This window comes from Piliocolobus tephrosceles, chromosome 14, assembly GCF_002776525.5.
Source record: "Piliocolobus tephrosceles isolate RC106 chromosome 14, ASM277652v3, whole genome shotgun sequence".
In the NCBI taxonomy this organism is placed as follows: Eukaryota; Metazoa; Chordata; class Mammalia; order Primates; family Cercopithecidae; genus Piliocolobus; species Piliocolobus tephrosceles.
In genome coordinates this window covers 53,181,118-53,200,160 of record NC_045447.1, presented here as the reverse complement: position 1 = coordinate 53,200,160, position 19,043 = coordinate 53,181,118, and the positions used below count along the sequence as shown (strand labels likewise).

Below are 19,043 nucleotides of genomic sequence, written 5' to 3'. Positions count from 1 at the left end.
GGACAATTTGATGAAGTTTACTTTTATATACAGCAGTAGAATAGATTTATTTCTTGTGTTAACCAGATGGCGAACATCTCAATAACACAAAGATCTATCTTGAATCTATACATTCAGAGTGAACAAGAAATGTCATACCTTGAGAAGGCAGGTGTAAAAAGCTTCTGTTTTCATTCTTTTCTCTTTCAGTACAACCATTTAGTGTGTTCTGACCGTGTGGTTTATTATGGAAAACACGTCCATAAAAAGTTGGTTATAATAAACAGCCTCAATATATTACTACAACAATATGTAAGACACCTGGCTTTAATTCAGTTTCACAGGCTTGCTTGAACTAATGATTCTCTTCTAATCCTGTACTTTCCAGTTTGGTATTAGTCAAGATCAGTTGTCCTATAAAAATATATGTAATTATAATTTTATACCCATTTATTTTTCTTTGTTTAGTCAGCTGTTTATTGAATACCCCATATTCAATAGAGCCTCTTGAATATAAAAGCTTACGTGTAGTCTTTACTTATTTGTAGTTATATTTCATTTTGCTACATTTCTCAAATATAAATATTTGCATCTTATAATTAGGAAATAATTTGGTAGAGTGATACATTATTTAGAAAAAGATATTTTATGTTTCTATAATCACCTCATAATTGAGATTTAAAACAAAGTATAATTGATATATAAAGAAACATTATTCATAGTATACTTATATCCTTTGTTGAGAACATGTTTTTGTAAACACAAGCAAATATGTATTATAAATTAGTAGATTCTTCTATTTTACAGGTATATCATCCTAACTAGTTTTTATTTTCTGTCATGAGACATTTGCATTGAATTTACTAATTATGTAACCTTTTTTTTTTTTTTTTTTTTTTTTAAATTTTTGAGAAGGATTCTTGCTTTGTCACCAGGCTGGAGTGCAGTGGCGCAATCTCAGCTCACTGCAACCTCCGCCTCCCGGGTTCAGGTGATTCTCATGCCTCAGCCTCCTGAGTAGCTGGGATTACAGGCACCTGCCACCTCACCTGCCACCTCACCCAGATGGGGTGAAATGCTGTCTCTACTAAAAATACAGAAATTAGCCAGGTGTGGTGGTGTGCGCCTGTACACCCAGCTACTTGGGAGGATGAGTCAGAAGAATCGTTTGAACCCAGGAGGCAGAGGTTGCGGTGAGCTGGGGTTTCACCATGTTGGCCAGGATGGTCTCAATCTCTTGACCTCATGATCCACCTGCTTTGGCCTCCCGAAGTGCCGGGATTACAGGTGTGAGCTACTGTGTCCGGCCGTAACTTTTAAAATGACTATTCTGTAGATTATGACATAGATCTATTTTATTTTAGTTTCTTTTTTCTAAGGAATTGTCAAGTACATACAAATTTGTAAAACTTTATTATATACATAAACAATTTGAAGATACACAGAAATAGCATACTATACCATACACAACATACACGAAAATAGCATATTATATCCTTATGTACTCAGCCCCCAGCTTCTTCAGCTCATATTTGACCTTGCTCTATCCATACTTCTGGCCACTGTTCCATTCCATGTGTTATAATGAAGAAAATACCAGAAATATTATTTCACCCATAAATATATTTCAGTGTTTCAGAGATATACTTATTTGTAAAAGACATAAATTCTTAATTTCTCTTCATATGAAGGTAAAAATTATAGATTGTGCTACAGTTTTTAATGTACCGTTTGCATTGATAAATTTTTAATTATGATTGTAGCCAGTTGATTATAAGAAATTGGCAAATAATTCTCTTTAGACCCTTCCTATCTATAGGCCAGTGTTTTCCAAACTATGTTCTTTGGATTGTTACTGAACTACGAGCTCTTAGTAGATGTAACTCAAAGAATGGGTTTTGTTGTCAAGTAAGTTTGGGAAATTTTTAATACTTTGCTCTCGAGTAATCAGAGAGCCATAAATTTAGCTTAGTAAAGTTTTACATAAATCCTATTGTAAAGAATCTTGGCCAGGCATGGTGGTCCACGCCTGTAATCCCAGCACTTTAGGAGGTCTAAGTGGGCAGATCACGAGATAATGAGTTGGAGACCAGCCTGGCCAATATGGTGAAACCCCATCTCTACTAAAAATACAGAAATTAGCCAGGCAGAGTGGCGTGCACCTGTACTCCCAGCTACTCGGGAGGCTGAGTCAGAAGAATCGCTTGAACCCAGGAAGCGGAGGTTGCAGTGAGCCAAGATCGCACCACTGCACTCCAGCCTGGCGGCAGTGCCACATTCTGTCTCAAAAAACAACAACAAAAAAGAATCTTGTTTCACTTTGTTTAAACCAAGTTTTTCCTATAGTAATTTGACCATGTACCTTTTTTCTTCTCCTGTAAATACTTGTGAATGTCTCTCTGGAAATTAGTATTTTGGGAAAACAATTTGGGAAACATTGCTGTATCTACTGAATAGATAGAAACAGCTGTCCATGGACCACATGAAGATTCCTTAGTCCCAGCACAGACCAATTTGAATAAAAATCTCCCAGAGAGAGGTAGAAATATGTATTTTTAAAACAAGATTTATAGATTATTGTGATGCCCATTTTGTAAGCCACTATGATATTCAACTGTAGTGATCCTGCATTATGGTGACAACCTTTCTTTATAACCAGAATCAGTAGTGACTTATTAAGGATTATGCCTGAACATTGTGCTTGTGCTTTAAATTGCTATAAAATTTTAAGGAAATTTATTGTGCTATTTCAGGAAGCATTTTGAAAAAATATTTTCCAACTCTGTGAATTTATTCTGTGAGCATAAAATCAATCTTGTTGTATTATTTAAGCTATCTGTTCCTCACTTTGACTTACTGTATATTAATAAATCCCAAACTTTTATTTCTTTACTGATTGAAACTTTAGTATAATTTAATACATATTATGTCAAATATCTATGTTAATATGAGAATCCATTCATTTTAATTAATGAATAATTTAGGCCTTTTTACTAGTCTGTATGGTCACCCAAACACTGCTAAGAATAGGAGTGCTAGTATTGTAAACTATGTAACTGTCAGCTACCAGGGAGTGTCAGTTATTGTATTTGGACCTGCTTGCTCAATACAATGCAAAGAACATAATTTTATGATATTCATGTATGTTGTCATTAATATGAATGTCTGCTAGCTGTATTTTTGTATATCACATAGAAAAATCTCCATATCTAAACTGTGAGTGAGCTGATAACTTTGTTTAAAAAGCAAACTTTGAAAGAAATTAATTTTCTTCACGTAATTCATGGATATCTATATATTTGTCTTCAATAAATCCATCATCGTCTACCATAAATGAATGTAATTGTTCAAATATTACTGTAGTTTCTTCAGAGTTTGTTTCTGGTATCTGTGAAAGAGAACTTGGATTTCCAGTAAAACCATCTTCATAGGTTTCTGCTTCATGCTCTTCCAGGCGATGATGATTATAACTAAGCAGAATATTGTACCATATTGGGCATTTGAAAGCAATAAAAATGAAAAGTGAAGTTGTCAGTGCAGTGACAATAACACCAACGAGAAAAGCCCAGCTTTTTCCAAGAGGTACATGTTCTTTAATGGAATACCGAGAGAGAAGAGAGAAAGAAAATTTGTTAAGTTGGCAAAATAATCATAATTATATATCCTAATTCTCCTCAATATTGGTATTAGAAATAAACATACATTGTAGTTTTCTTTAGACAAATTTTGTGTGGTGCAAGAATTCTCTTTTTTCAAAACAGCTATTGCCATTTTGTTACCTTTTTACCTAAGACCATTATTGATTTATACTCGTTAAGATTTGTGACTAGACTAGTTAAAACAAAGGCTCAGAGAAGTTAAATAATTTGCACAATGGCATTTGGCTTGTAACTAGCAGAACCTAGTTTGGAAGACCAATATTTTGTAAATCTTTACTTGAGATGAGGAATCTTTCTTTTATATTTTTATGGAAATTTAAAATAAAGATAACTACCTCAGTTTATTTAGTATGATACATTCAGCAGTGTTAATATTCAGAACCATTACATTACCTGAATTTTTTGTTAAGTTGTTCAGAGAGCTATTAAATGTTGAATTGCTGATGGGCTGAAAATGAATATAAAGATCTTCAGATACTGGTGAAGGAAGTTTTGACTGGCATTCAGCCTTAGGAGGTACTGTTTTAATATTGTAGCTCTTCAGGCTGTTGGGGTAGCTACACATGGTGATGTTCTCATTTTCTGGTAAATCAGAAATAATATGATTTAGAATAGAGAAAAATAACAGTTAACAACATTTTAATAGTTAACAACATTTTATAATTGTTTTATCTAGAATTTTTGACATATCTGTCATTCTTAAAGGCATTGTAAGAAATTCCTGTTGCATTTGTCTAGCAACACAGTGAAAGGATAATGCACATTTCTGTTTATTATTTTATAAATACAGCTTAAATGCAGTATCTGTTTATTATTTAGTTTATCTGTATTAGTGTAGATTGTATTATTGTGGTTACATGGTTACAATCTGGATCTCAGGCACAGTATTTGCAGTTAAAATAGGTCACTTGTTTTCACTTAGTCTAGGAAGCACTTTTAAAAAATTACTCTTACATATTGACTTTGCTAACAATACATTAAGTAACATTATCATCTCACATATATAGAACATTTACATTTCTGGCTGGGCACGGAGGCTCACACCTGTAATCCCAGCACTTTGGGAGGCCAAGGTTGGTGGAGCGCCTGAGGTCGGGAGTTCGAGATCAGCCTGACAAACATGGAGGAACCCCATCTTTACTAAAAATACAAAAAATTAGCCAGGCATGGTGGCGCATGACTGTAATCCCAGCTACTCTGGAGGCTGAGGCAGGAGAATTGCTTGAACCTGGGAGGCGGAGGTTGTGGTGAGCTGAGATCGTGCCAGTGCACTCTAGCCTGGGCAACAAGAACAAAACTCTGTCTCAAAAAAAAAAAAAAAAAATTTCTTTATTTTTCCTCCTGGTAATGGGGAAGGAGAGCATCTATGTAGCTGTTACTTTTTAGTGTTTCTTCCTGTTTGCTTAAACAGAAATTGTTTCCTTTTTTTTTTTTTTTCCTGAGACAGAGTCTCACTCTGTTGTCCAGGCTAGAATGCAGTGGCACGATCTTGGCTCACTGCAATGTCGCCTCTCAGGTTCAAGCGATTCTCCTGCCTCAGCCTCTCGAGTACCTGGTACTACAGGCATGTGCCACCGCACCAAGCTAATTTTTGTATTTTCAATAGGGATGGGGTTTCACCATGTTGGCCAGGCTGGTCTCGAACTCCTGACCTCAGGTGATCCGCCTGCCTTGGCCTCCCAAAGTGATGCGATTACAGGTGTGAGCCACTGCGCCTGGCTGCTTCCTTTTCTTTAAAACATGATACGAGAAATTTTTCTGTGGTGGAACATTGAGTTAATCACATGTTGGTTTTGCTTAATTATGATAGCTTACCTAATGTCACATTTGATGTGTTCAACCAGTTCTGCAAATTAAATAGACTGCAAGAGCAGTTCCATAGGTTTCCATATAAAGTTACTAATTCCAGATGAAATAGTGGTGGTACATCCAAATAGCTAATCAAATTGCCTTGCAGATTCAGAAGTTTTAGGTCTCTTAGAGGCACAAATATATCAGCATTCAGTTGTTCTATTTTGTTTTGGCAGAGATGTAACTGTTTTAGTTTATTTAAGCCTAAAAATGCACCCTGTTGAATTATATAGATGGAGTTTCTACAGATATTTAAAATTTCTAGACTGGAGAGGTTATCAAAACTGTTATTATATAAGACAGTAACATTGTTCTCAATCAAGTAGAGCTCTGTGAGTAAAAAGTATGTCTGTAGAACTCTTGTGTCTGTACTATTAAGAGTAATTTGGTTGTAACTGAGATCAAGTATAGTAACATCTTTCTTGATATCTGCTGGAATCAAGGAATAATTTTTTTCAGTGAAATTACATTGGACTTCCTAGAAAAAGAAAAAAAATAATGCATTAATCAGAAAAACATATTAATAGAATTTCCTCAAATTTAATATTTCAGCACTTAGACATTAGAAGGAAATTACTTTGGGAAAAAAACCTACTATCTAATCTTTGGTGTTATAGTAGAGCAAATCTTTTTCTTTACTGGGATGAAATACTAAAATTTAAGGATATTCTGAGGCATACAATTGAACAAAGAAATTCCAATTTGTTATACGGGTATTTTCCAACAGTTATTACATGATCATTACAGAAAGTAATGCTATTGGTATATTCCCATTTATATATGTGGAAATATATGGTAAATAATAATTCTGTTAACATTTGATATTCCAGTATGCACGATTGCTTTATAGTGAGGAAATTATTTTAAACTATATGTGTTTTTAAAATCAGCAGAGCTAACAACATTATACCTAGGGCTGTTAAATAATTAATAAATAGGCTGGGCATGGTGGCTCACGCCTGTAATCCCAGCACTTTGGGAGGCCAAGGTAGGCAGGTCATCTGAGGGCAGGAGTTCAAGACCAGCCTGTCCAACATGGTGAAACCCTGTCTCTACTAAAAATACAAAAAAAAAAAAAATCAGCCAGGCATGGTGGCAAGCACCTGTAATCCCAGCTGCTTGGGAGGCTGAGGCACGAAAATCGCTTGAACCCAGGAGGCAGAGGTTGCAGTAAGCTGAGATCATGCCATTATACTCCAGCCTGGGCAACAGAGCGAGACTCCGTCTCAAAAGCAATCAATAAATGTCAATATATAGCTCTCTGGGTTTAACAGTTCAAAGTTTGGTGTTTTAAAAGGAAACATTTATCTTATATCAGAAATGGAGTCGTGTATTGAATTTAAAGAGCCACACAATCTGAAATACTTCCTTTATGTGGATATAGATGGAAAGAAAGAAATAGTTCTGGTTTTTACTGAATAGTAAACAGAGAATAAATAGAACTAAGAATAGTTCTTGTTTATTACTGTTTTTGCAGTTAGATTTTTTCACCAATAGTAATTCAATAGCAGTTTTCCTCATAAATACATGATTTTTTTCAAAAAAGTTTCCTACATTTTAAACAAGATTTTAGTCTTGAAACTAATTTCTGATTTTATGTGAAAATTTTCAGATCTCTCCCTTTAATCAACTTTTAAAGAACTCAGTTTTTAAAAATGAAGGCTGCTTTTGTCAAATTGGAATTTGGATATACACAGCTAAGTAAACAATTTTAGTAGGTCAGATTTTCTTTGCTTTCTTATTGCCCTTTGATATTTTACTAAATATACAGAAAATGTACCTTTGAAAATATTTTTACTATTTTGATTGTAAAAACTTACTCTTTTAGAAGACTGGATTTTGTCTGATGATAATACCATGGAGAGAGGCCAAAAGAGGATTGTGATGCCTGTGACTTTCATGTTGCAGACCTGATAGAAAAGAGAGTATTTTTATTTTGATGGTAAACTAGAACTTTAGAGATTTTAAGGACACTTTTATTTTTTGCCCTTTTAAATCTGTTTATTCTTTTTTTTTTTTTTTTGGCTGAGACAGGGTCTCACTCTGTCACCCAGACCTGGTGGCATGGTCACAGCTCACTGCAACCTTGATCTCCCAGGTTTAAGCAGTCCTCTCAACTCAGCTTCCTAAGTAGCTGAAACACAGGCATGCGCTACCATGCCTGGCTAATTTTTAAAATTTTTGGAGAGATGGCATCACCGTGTGTTACTCAGCCTGGTCTCAAACTCCTGGGTGCGAGCCATTTCCCCCCAGCCACTTTCGTAGCCTTGAAAAGTGCAGGGATTATAGATATGAGCCACTTATCCTGGCCTTTCAAATCTACTTTTTCTTGAAATACATAAAATGTGAAATAAGTGCATGGCCATTCACCATCCTTGGACTCTGATCTTAACAAACTAGAAAGCCCCTTTGAAGAATGAGAGACTTATTTTTACTTTTTCATTTTAGAGAGAATTAATATCTTTAAGTGTATCTCATTAGTTTCTAGGTATGATGAAAGGAGCTTTAAAGCAATTTAAGTGGTTGTAAACTTTAAATATTTAATATATAAGTGCACAAAAGAAATTCAGGAAAATATATATTTATACATAAGTATATGCTTATGTTGATGGTCTTGATTTTTTCAATTTTAGGCATTATCTATTGGTATTAACCTTGACTTAAAACTGTGGGAGATGAGAATCTTTAGCACTCTTTTTCCTCCCCATGGTAATTTTTAAAAATTTTATTGAGGCATGATAGATATATATAGTTTTGGGGTACATGTGATAATGTGGTGCATTCATATAATTTTAAAAAATCAAATTAATGTACTTGGGGTATCCATCACGTTGAATATTTTTCTTTTTTTAATACTGGAAACATTCAAATTCTCTTCTAGCTGTTTTTAAATGTACAGTAAATTAGAGGAGAGGGACAGCATCAGAGAATAGTTAATGGATGCTGGGCTTAATGCCTAGGTGACGGGTTGATCTGTGCAGCAAACCACCATAGCACACATTTACCTATGTAACAAACCTGCACATGTACCCCGGAACTTAAAATAAAAGTTGAAGGAAAAAAATTATTGTAAACTATAATTACCCTACCGATCTAACACTAGGCCTTCTTTTTTAAGTAAACTGTATGTTCGTATGCATTAATAAACTTCTCTGCATTCCTCCCTCCCCACCACCCTTTCCAGCCTCTGGTAACCACCAGTCTACTCTTAATCTGTATGAGATCCACTTTTTTAGCTCCCACATGCAGGTGAGAATGTACGATATTTGTCTTTCTGTGCTTGGCTTAATTCACTTAACATAATGACCTCTTCTTGCATTTATGTTGCCGCAAATGACAGGATTTCGTTTTTTTTTATGGCTGAATAATAGTCCCTTGTATATATATGCTACTTTTTTTTTTATCTGTTCATCTGTTGATGGGCACTTAGGTTGATTCCATAGTTTTGCTCTTGTGAATAGTCCTGCAATAAACGTGGGAGTGCAGCTATCTCTTTAACATAGTCATCTCCTTTTTTAAAATGTATATCCAGTGGAATTACTGGATCAAATATAAATGTAAGTGTTATATTTTTAGTTTTTTGAGGAACCAGAGTGGCTATACTAATTTACATTCCCAAGAGTGTATGAGGGTTCCCCTTTCTCCACATCCTCATCAGCATCCGTTATTGCCCGTCTTATTGATAGAAGCTACTTTATTGGGGGTGAGGTTATATCTCATTGTAGTTTTGATTTGCATTTCCCTGAATGATTACTGATGTTGAGCATTTTTTCCACATACTTGTTTGCCTTTTGTATGTTTTTTGAGAAATGCCTATTTAGTTCTTTTGCCATGTTTACTTGGATTATTTGTTTTTTATTGGTTTGTTTTTGGCTAGTGAGTTGTTTGAGCTCCTTATATCTTCTGATTATTAACCCCTTGTTAGATGGGTGGTTTGCAAATATTTTCTCTCATTCTGTGGGTTGTCTCTTCACTTTGTTGACCATTTTCTTTGCTGTGCAGAAGGTTTTTTGCTTGGCGAAACCCCATTTGTACATTTTTGCTTTGGTTTCCTGTGCTTTTGAGGTCTTACAGACACAAAAAAATCTTTGTCCAGACCAGTGTTCTAGAGCAATTCCTCTATGTTTTGTTGCAACAGTTTTATAGTTTGAGGTCTTACTTAGATTTAAGTCTTTAATTCATTTTTATTCCTGGATATGGCAAGAGATAGAGGTCTGGTTTCGTTCTTCCATATGTAGTTATCTAGTTTTTCCAGCACCATTCATTGAAACAACTATTATTTCTCCATTGTATGTTCTTGGCACCTTTGTTGAAGATGAGTTGGTGTAAATGCGTGTGTTTATATCTGAGTTCTCCATTCCATCCCCTTGGTCTATGGATCTGCCTTTTTGCCAAACCATGCTGATTTGGTTACTATAGCTTTGTAGAAAATTTTGAAGTCAGGTAGTGTGATGCCTCCAGCTTTGTTCCTTTTTGCTGAGGGTTGTTTGGCTATTTGGGATCTTTCATGGTTCCGTATGAGTTTTAGTATTTTTTTTCTACTTCTATGAAGAGCGTCACTGTATTTTGATAGGAATTGCATTGAATCAGTGAATTGCTTTGGTTAGTATTGATATTTTAGCAATGTTCTTCGACTCCATGAACATGGATTATATTTCCATTTTTTTGTATCCTCTTCAGTTTGTTTCATCAGTGTTTTATAGGTTTTGTTTGTAGATCTTTCACTTCTTTGGTTAAATTGATTGCAAGGTATTTTATAGTCTTTGTAGCTATTGTAAACAGGCTTGCTTTCTTGATTTCTTTTTCAGATTCTTCACTGTTGGCATGTGTAAATTCTACCCATTTTTATATGATGATTTTGTATCTTGCAACTTTACTAAATTCAGTTATCAGTTTTTACAGATTTTTTTGTGGTATATTTAGGGTGGTTTTTTTAAAACAATTTTTTAAGTATAAGATCATGTCTGCTGGGTGCGATGGCTCATGCCTATAATCCCAGCACTTTGGGAGGCTGAGGTGGTTGGATCACGAGGTCAGGAGTTTGAGAACAGCCTGACCAACATGGTGAAACCCCGTCTCTACCAAAAATACAAAAATTAGCTGGGTGTGATGGTGGACACCTGTAATCCCAGCCACTCAGGAGGCTGAGACAGGAGACTCACTTGAACCTGGGAGGTGGAGGTTGCAGTGAGCCGAAATCACGCCACTGCACTCCAGCCTGGGCGACAGAGCGAGACTGTCTCAAAAAAAAAAGCCTGTCATCTGCAAACAAGTCTAATTTGACTTCTTCTTTTGCAATTTGGCTGCCTTTTATTTCTCTCTGTTGCCTAATTGCTCTGGCCAGGACTTCTAGTACTGTGTTGAGTAAAAGTGGTGAAAGTAGGCATCCTTGTATTGTTCCACATCTAAAAGAAAGGCCTTCAATTTATCCCCATTCAGAATGGTGTTAGCTGTGGGTTTGTCATATATGGCATTTGTTATCTTGAAGTATGTTCTTTGTGTGCCCAGTTTAATGAGAATTGTATCATAAAGGGATGTTGAATTTTATCAACTGTGTTTTCAGCATTTATTAAAATAATTATATGGTTTTTATTCTTGGTTTTATTAATGTGATGTATCATGTTTATTTTATTTTATAATAATAATTATTTAAAGTAGAGTCTTGTTTTGCTGTCCAGGGTGGTTGGAAACTCCTGGACTCAAGTGTTCTTCCACCTCAGCCTCCTGAGAAGCTGGGATTACAGGCACATATCACTGTGCCCAGCTTACCATGTGTATTAGGCTGTTCTTGCACTGCTATAGTGAAATATTCGAGACTGGGTAATTTATAAGAAAAGAGACTTAATTGACTCGCAGTTCTGCAGGCTGTACAGGAAGCATGGTGCAGTTCATTTTTTGGGGAGGCCTCAGGAAGCTTACAGTTGTGGCAGAAAGTGAAAGGGGAGCCAGCACATCACATGATGAAATCAGAGCAAGGAGGAGAGAGTGGGAAAGGAGGTGCCACACACTTTTAAACAACCAAATCTCTTGTGAACTCAGAGCAAGATCTCACTTATCACCAAGGGGATGGCCCAAAGCCATTCATGAGGGATCCGCCCTCATTATCCAAACACCTCCCACCAGGCTTCATCTCCCACACTGGGGATTACAGTTCAACATGAGATTTGGATAGGGACAAATATCCAAACCATATTGTCATGCTTATTGATTTGCATATGTTGAACTATCTTTGCATCTCTGGAATGAATCTCACTTGGTACGGTGAATCATCTTTTTAAAGTATTGTTGAATTTGGATTGCTGTTATTTAGTTGAGGGTTTTTGCATCTGTGTTCTTCTGGGATATTGGACTGTAGTTTTCATTTTTGTTGTGTCCTTGTCTAGTTTTGGTATCCGGGTCATGCTGATCTTGTAGAATGAGTTTGGAAATATTCCCTTCTCTTTAATTTTGTTTGAAGAGTTTGAGTAGAATTGGTATTAGTTCTTCTTTAAATATTTTATAGGATCTAACAGTGAAGGCAATGAAATATACTTAATTCTCCAGTTAAAAGGCATAGTGCTGACTGGAAGCTACTGACTGGCTGTTTAAAGGAGTCTGGTACCTCCTCCTCTTGTTCTTGCTCCTTCTCTGTGCCATGTGACACACCTGCTTCACCTTCGCCTTCCACTGTGACTAAGAGCTTCCTGAGGCCTCACCAGAAACTGAGTAGATATTGGTGCCATGCTTTTGCAACTTGTGGAACTGTGAGCCAAATAAACTTCTTTTCTTTATAAATTATCCAACGTCAGGTATTCCTTTATAGCAATGAAAAATGGACCAACACATCATGGTTCCCTGTTTGCTATGTCTTTTTTTTTTTTTTTTTTTGAGGCAGAGTTTCACTCTTGTTGCCCAGTCTGGAGTGCAATGGCGCAATCTCGACTCTTTGCAACCTCTGCCTCCTGGGTTCAAGCGATTCTCCTGCCCCAGCCTCCCAAGTAGCTGGGATTACAGGCATGCACCACCACGCCTGGCTAATTTTGTATTTTTAATAGAGATGTATTTTGTATTTTTAGTATTTTTTCTCCATGTTAGTTGGACTGGTCACAAACTCCTGACCTCAAGTGATCTGCCTGTCTTGGCCTCCCAAAGTGCTGGGATTATAGGTGTGAGCCACCGCACCTGGCCTGTTGGCTGTTATTTCTTGTAGATATATATATGCGTCATTGCATTGTCAGATTAGTTGTTTATTCCAATATTCTCTGTGTGGCTTATTTTGTTTTTTATTGAATATATTTGCTTAGAGGGTCTTTTATCACTAGGTTGCTGCCTCCTTTTCAGCTTTAGATGGCACCTTAAGCCCAGCTTCACCTTGGCTCTGGTAAATGACCAGAGCACTGCTCTTCCTGAATGGGGAGGTTCCAGGGGATATCCTGGTAGTGTGGGAAGGGTGGCTAAGGGTTAATGCCCAGCCAGCCTTCCCACACTAGAGACCTGTGGAGCCAACCTCCTACAAAGTGGTACTGTTGAACAGCTACTCTGATGTGGTGTCGCTTTGGCTGAGTTACAGAGCAGAGTTTCCAGATCTGGGGCTGGTAATCCTGTCTCTCCTCTTTGTCTCTACATGTCCTCAGGAATATTTCTCTCTCCAGGCACTTGAGATGTTTCCCATGGGTTAAAGCAGGGACAAGTCTCCTGCCAGGGAATACAAGATGGTGGATAGAAACTGTGATTTGGGGGAAATTTTCCTACATGCTTTGTGCTAGGTTGAATGGGGGGAGGGGCATTGTGGATATGGACGTCCAATTCTTTTACTATCTGCTCAAAGTTTGTTCACTTCTCTGTGGCCCTAGAACTGTCTCATCTTCACATTTGAATTCTGGTATGTTGCTGGTAATTATCTCAGGTCTGTATATTTGTTTTTGGTTTTCTGTAGAGGGGAGTGAAGCCAGCTTGCTTCTTGGCCACCATTTTGGAATTGATAGCCCCTTCAGCTCTCTTTCAAATACCCCCTCCCTTCATCTCCAACACATCAAATATATACTTCCTATGTCTTTATCTCCTAACATAGTTACTTGTAATTTTGGTTAGATGAGTATTCAGTGTTTGTACTATCATGAATGATTGAACTCAGTCAATAAAAAGCTGTTATTGGCTAAGCCATGTAACAGGATCACTTTTCTGTTGATGCACCCTTTTTGTTTCCTCCAAACTAATTGTACTGTTTTTTCATGTGCTTAGTTTTCTTGTTATGACCAAACTCTCCCCAGCATATCTGTCATTTGTTTATGGATATTAAGTATTTAACCTGTTTCATCAGCTTAAAAAGTCCCTCCCAGAGCCTGCTACCATGCTCTAATCTGGAGGAGCTAGCTGATCACTAGGCCTTCTGTACAACTGTTTACTTCCACCCTCATCAAAGAGTCTACCTTTTGCCTTTGTTACTGGGTACTTATTTTCTAGAACGCCTGTCTGGTTTATTGCCTTTCTTCAATGGAGCTTCCTCAGTAGCTTCTAGAGAATGTGGATAGGAGGGAAAACATTTTAGACTTGGAAAGATATTTTGGCTAGAGATAGAATTCTAGGTAAGAAGTAATTTTCCTTCAAAATGTTGATGGTATTACCCTACTGTCTTTGAGTTTCTAGTATTACTGTTAAGAAATATACCATGTCATTCTAATTATTTATCAAAGCTTTTAAAATCAATACTATATTCATTATCCTGTGTCTTTCCCGCCACCACACCTGGCTAATTTTTTTGTATGTTTAGTAGAGACAGGGTTTTACCATGTTAGCTAGGATGGTCTCGATCTCCTGACCTCGTGATCCACCACCTCGGCCTCCCAAAGTGCTGGGATTACAGGCATGAGCCACCACACCTGGCCTGTTTTCATTTATTAAACTGGATACTTGGTCAGTCTTTTCTATCTAGAAGCTATGTCACTCAGTTTTGGGAAATTTTCTGAATTATCTCATTGATGATATAATTTTCTTTATTTTTTAAAATAAAATTTCACTTTTTTTTTTCTAGAATTGCCTCAATTGGGTGTTGGACCTCCTGGAATGATTTTAAAACCTTTACTGTCCTACATTTTATCTCAATGTGTTTTTTGCTTTCCTTTCTGGGAGACATCCTCAACTTTATCTTCACATTCTTCTATTAATTTTTTATTTCTATTAATTTTTTATTCTTTTTTAATTCTAAGAGCTTTTCTGTTTCAGAATATTTTCTTTATTAGTATTCTGTTGCATGAATATATTATATTTTCTTGTTTATCATTGTGCCTTTTGTTATGTACCTTTTCTTTGAATAGCCTCTATATCCTTAGATTGTATTTTTCCAGTTATCTTTGGGCAGTGTCCTTTATATTGGAGGCCTTCTTCTTAGTCTGTTAATATTTTATTTAGGGTGTATGTGTGAGAGTGGGAAACTAAAAAGCTGATAGAAAAATGCATTTGTGTGGGTCTCATTGTTTCTAGACTTGACCACGGAGTGTAACTGCTGGACTGTTTTCTTAGGGAATGTCATTATCCACAAAATGACTCTTCTGATTTACTGCCCGAAGAGATAATGGCCTGGTAGCCAACATTCTGAGTGCTAAGTGATAAAAAAGCTGGATTTATATCAATATTTAGTATGGAAACTATAACTTAATCTCAACAATGCCTTTGCACTCACTTGTGCCCATTGCCCAAATTCCCTTTGTTTTATTCTCGTGGCTTGGGGGATCCTCTAATCTGCTTGTGTAGAGAAGGAACATTATCTGGCTAGACAGACAGAGAGGAATTAGCCTCTCCTCTACTTTCAGAATACATGGTGCTGCCAATTTCTGGGCTATTTAGAGTTTCTGCAGTGCAATTCAAGTGGCTCTCAGCTTTTCTCATTGCTGACTTGGGAAATTTTTGTTTTCCTAGTCAGTTTCCACTCAGCTATTAGGTTTCTGGTTTCTAGGTTTCACTGCTATTGACTCCTGTTCCATTCTGTTTGTCCTTGTGAGTTTATATCCCTTTTTACCTTTTATTTTCATGTTAATCAGGTTTTGGACACAATTTAAAGTTAATGGGTGCATTTAAGGTTTCAGCTTTGCCTAGAAATCGACATTTATTGGACTGTACTCTTCTTGCCAAATAGTTACTTTTTTATTTAGTCATTTTATTCATGACCTTGATGTTTCTTATTCTTTATCTCTGTTTTCTTAAAGTCAATTTTAGAAACCCTTTTGCAAACAAATTATCCGTTTGAAAATATATAAATATATTCTGTCATCCTTAAGGGTGTTCAGAAATTGAGCATTCTTACAGCATTTGTTACAATTAGTTACTTACGATTTTTTTAAGGAAAGTTTATTTCATTACAGCAGGTAATAGAAAAACTAATCAGAGTAGGCCGGGCGCAGTGGCTCACGCCTATAATCCCAGCACTTTGGGAGGCCAAGGCGAGCAGATCACCTGAGGTCAGGAGTTTGAGACCAACCTGGCCAACATGACGAAACCCCATCTCTACTACAAATACAAAAATTAGCCGGGTGCAGTGGTGGGTGCCTGTAATCCCAGCTACTTGGGAGGCTGAGGCAGCAGAATTGCTTGAACCCGGGAGGCAGAAGTTGCAGTGAGCTGTGATCATGCCACTGCACTCCAGCCTGGGTGACAGTGAGACTGTTTCAGAAAAAAAAAAAAAAGAAAACTAATCAGAGTAAGCAAGAATCCATGCAGCATGCTAAAGTCTCTCGCCTCGTTAGCAATGAGGAATTTACTGCTATTTTAGTGCTAATCTGTTCTAGTCAGCTTCCTCATTGCCTTCGATTTGTTAATCCATTTATGCTTATTACCCTTCTGCCTTCTCTCCTTCCATAGTTAAATCAAATTTGTTAGAAAAAGCTACTCTGCCTCTTATATTTTATAAAATTTGGATGTAGATCATAGTAGAATCCCTTTTAGAGCCAGAAGTACATTTAAGCTATCACTTATTCAAGGTGATTGCCCACAGAAGAGGGATGCCTAAATCATTTACAAAAGGTAGTTTACCTGTGTTTAATGATTCCTAGGAATAGGTGTTCAGCTTCTTCAATGGCTTGTTTCAGTATTTCTCAATGATATGGTGACATTCTTACTGATGTCTCTGGTAGGATGCAGAGGTGACTGAGGAGAGGTGAGTTAAGGGAAGTGCTATTTTTTTCCAGAAACAAATAGGATGGGGATAGTGAAAGAAAGCAAATAGGCTACAAAGAAAACTAACTAGATTTAAGTTAAAAGTTGATATGAAATAGAAGCAGGTGAACAAAGTAATAGAGGCAAGGCATGACTGTGAGCTTATGTGGAAATGGAGACAGAGTATAGTTTTAGATTTATTATCTGTATCTGCTATTTAATGCTAATAATTGTTTTCTCAAGTGTGCTAAAAGAAAAAAATCATAAAGATTAGAAAAGGATTTTTTTTCTTTTCCATTTGGAAGATCTTAGAAGCAGTGTATATGGTAGATTCTGTACAGGAAAGCGTTCAACAAATCTAAAGCATTGTTAGGTCTGAAGCTGTGAAATACATTGATTGATCCATGCTATGCGTGAGAGTTTTCACATATTTGTGTGCCTTTTGAGAGGAGAAAGATTGTAAGAGGGGGTTAATGTTGATTTTCATGACACTATTCAAATCCCCAGACAAAGCATTTGCTAGCATTATTGGGTGTCTTAAAAAAAGAAAAATCATATAGGCAAAATAGCTAGCCAAGTAGATAATGCAGAAACTATCCAGGAGTCAGTTTAGCCTATTTCAACAGTTGGTTTTAAAGGAAATCAGTTATTGTTGCTTTATTTCTCCTTTTGGAATATTTTCTAATTTGGATTTTTTTTGAAATGATAGTTGAGTTTCATATAGTGATTACTTAGGAACTAATATAAAATAGATAACTGGAATAGAAAATGGAATATCAGTTTTCTTTTGTTATTTCACAAAATTACGTGCATTTTTACCTACCATATGATCTACGTTACTGGAACAAAAAAAGAGCTTTACTCAAAGTTAATGGTAGATACTGAAAAAGAAGCATTGTTCTTAATAAAGTTTCAAGTACATATTTCTTAAGTTATTTATTTTATATGATTATTATATGCTATGAAATAAAGAGATGCTCCAATTATTTTGGTTTTGTTAAATAAAATCTAAATGTAGTTTTTCTATTAAATATTTTAGATATTTATGCCAGAATTCAATGTATTTAGAGTACGATGTTAATAATACACAATTAACTTCGTTTCCTTATTTATTGTGTAGATTTTTTTCAAATGTAAAACCTTTTGTAATGGAAAATTTCAAGGACAAAAACCTAAGTAAGGAGAATAGTTACCGCCCTGCTTCAATAATTATCAACTCATGGCCAGTCTTTTTTTTTTATCTTGCAAATAGGCTTTTAGACTAATGTCACTTCAGAATGCTCTGTGATTAATATATTTTAAAATAAAAAATCTTATAAATTTGATTGGCTAGATGAAACCTTCCCCCCTCCCCCAAAACAATTACTGAGTATTGTATTCTAACTTTATTTAGGAAAGACCCTTTGGCCATGTCCCAGGTATATAGTATTTTTGAGGTAGACCATGTGAAAATATAATCACATTTTCTTATTTTTCATTACTTCTTAAAGGCAAAGATTGTTGTACAGACTTAACAAACTTAAATATGATTTTTTAAAAAATACAACAATAACCAAAGCTATAAATATATAGAGCTTACCTTTTTTCTTTTGTCTCTAAGACTGGTGTGCTAAAGGAAATTACTCTGTTTCTTCAACAGCATTAAAAAAAGTATATCCTATGATTACATTTCACTTTGTTTTAACCTTTGTACCCAGTGAACAGGTGACCAAAAAAAAAAAAAAACTAGACTTCCTTAGCAAAACATTGACTAGAAGAATAATTTCTTAAAGTTGTCTTTTCCTTTTTTTAGTGTAACAAGTAAGACTGTTTGCCTGACCTTTGTGTTTCTTTCTTTGTTTCTTTCTTTTTTTGAGATGAAGTCTCGCTCTGTCACGCAGGCTAAAGTGCAGTGGCATAATCTTGGCTCAATGCAACCTCCACTTCCTGGGTTCAAGCAGTTCTCCCTGCCTCAGCCTCCTAAGTAGCTGGGATTAGAGGTACCCAGTACTGCTCCTGGCTAATTTTTGTATTTTTAGTAGATTTGCGGTTTTGTCATGTTGGCCAGGCTGGTCTCAAACTCTTGACCTCAGGTGGTCCACCTGCCTCAGCCTCCCAAAGTGCTGGGATTACAGGTATGAGCCACTGTATTCGGCCTACTTTTGTGTTTCTTTTATTAACATGTTAACAATTTTACTTACTGATTTAGAGTTTACAATATTGAAAATGCGTACTTTTGAAAGATATTCTGTTGCTAAATTAATATGTTTGTCCTGATGGCATTTTATGCTTAGAAGGATTCAAATTGAGGTCAGATGCAGTGTCTGATGCCTGTAATCCCAGCACTTTGGGAAGCTAAGGTGAGAGAATAATTTGAACTCAGGAATTTGAGACCAGCCCAGCCAACTTAGCAAGACCTTGTCTCTATTCAAAATAAAAAGTAAAAAC

General features: G+C 36.1%; 2 protein-coding genes across 4 annotated transcripts in view; one reads left to right on the top strand and one right to left on the bottom strand.

Annotated features, from left to right (window-relative positions):
- The window catches only part of IFT74 (intraflagellar transport 74), a 125,047-nt gene that overhangs the window by 38,301 nt on the left and 67,703 nt on the right, over window positions 1-19,043 (top strand). The gene's annotated exons all lie outside the window — the stretch shown is intronic.
- On the bottom strand, window positions 429-7,390 carry LRRC19 (leucine rich repeat containing 19). The gene is made up of 5 exons (XM_023203890.1): window positions 7,310-7,390; window positions 5,454-5,967; window positions 4,032-4,220; window positions 1,294-3,570; window positions 429-855 (listed from the first exon to the last, which is right to left on the bottom strand). The coding sequence occupies exons 1-4, from the start codon at window positions 7,388-7,390 to the stop codon at window positions 3,242-3,244; spliced, it is 1,113 nt and encodes a 370-aa protein (XP_023059658.1). The 3' UTR covers window positions 429-855; window positions 1,294-3,241.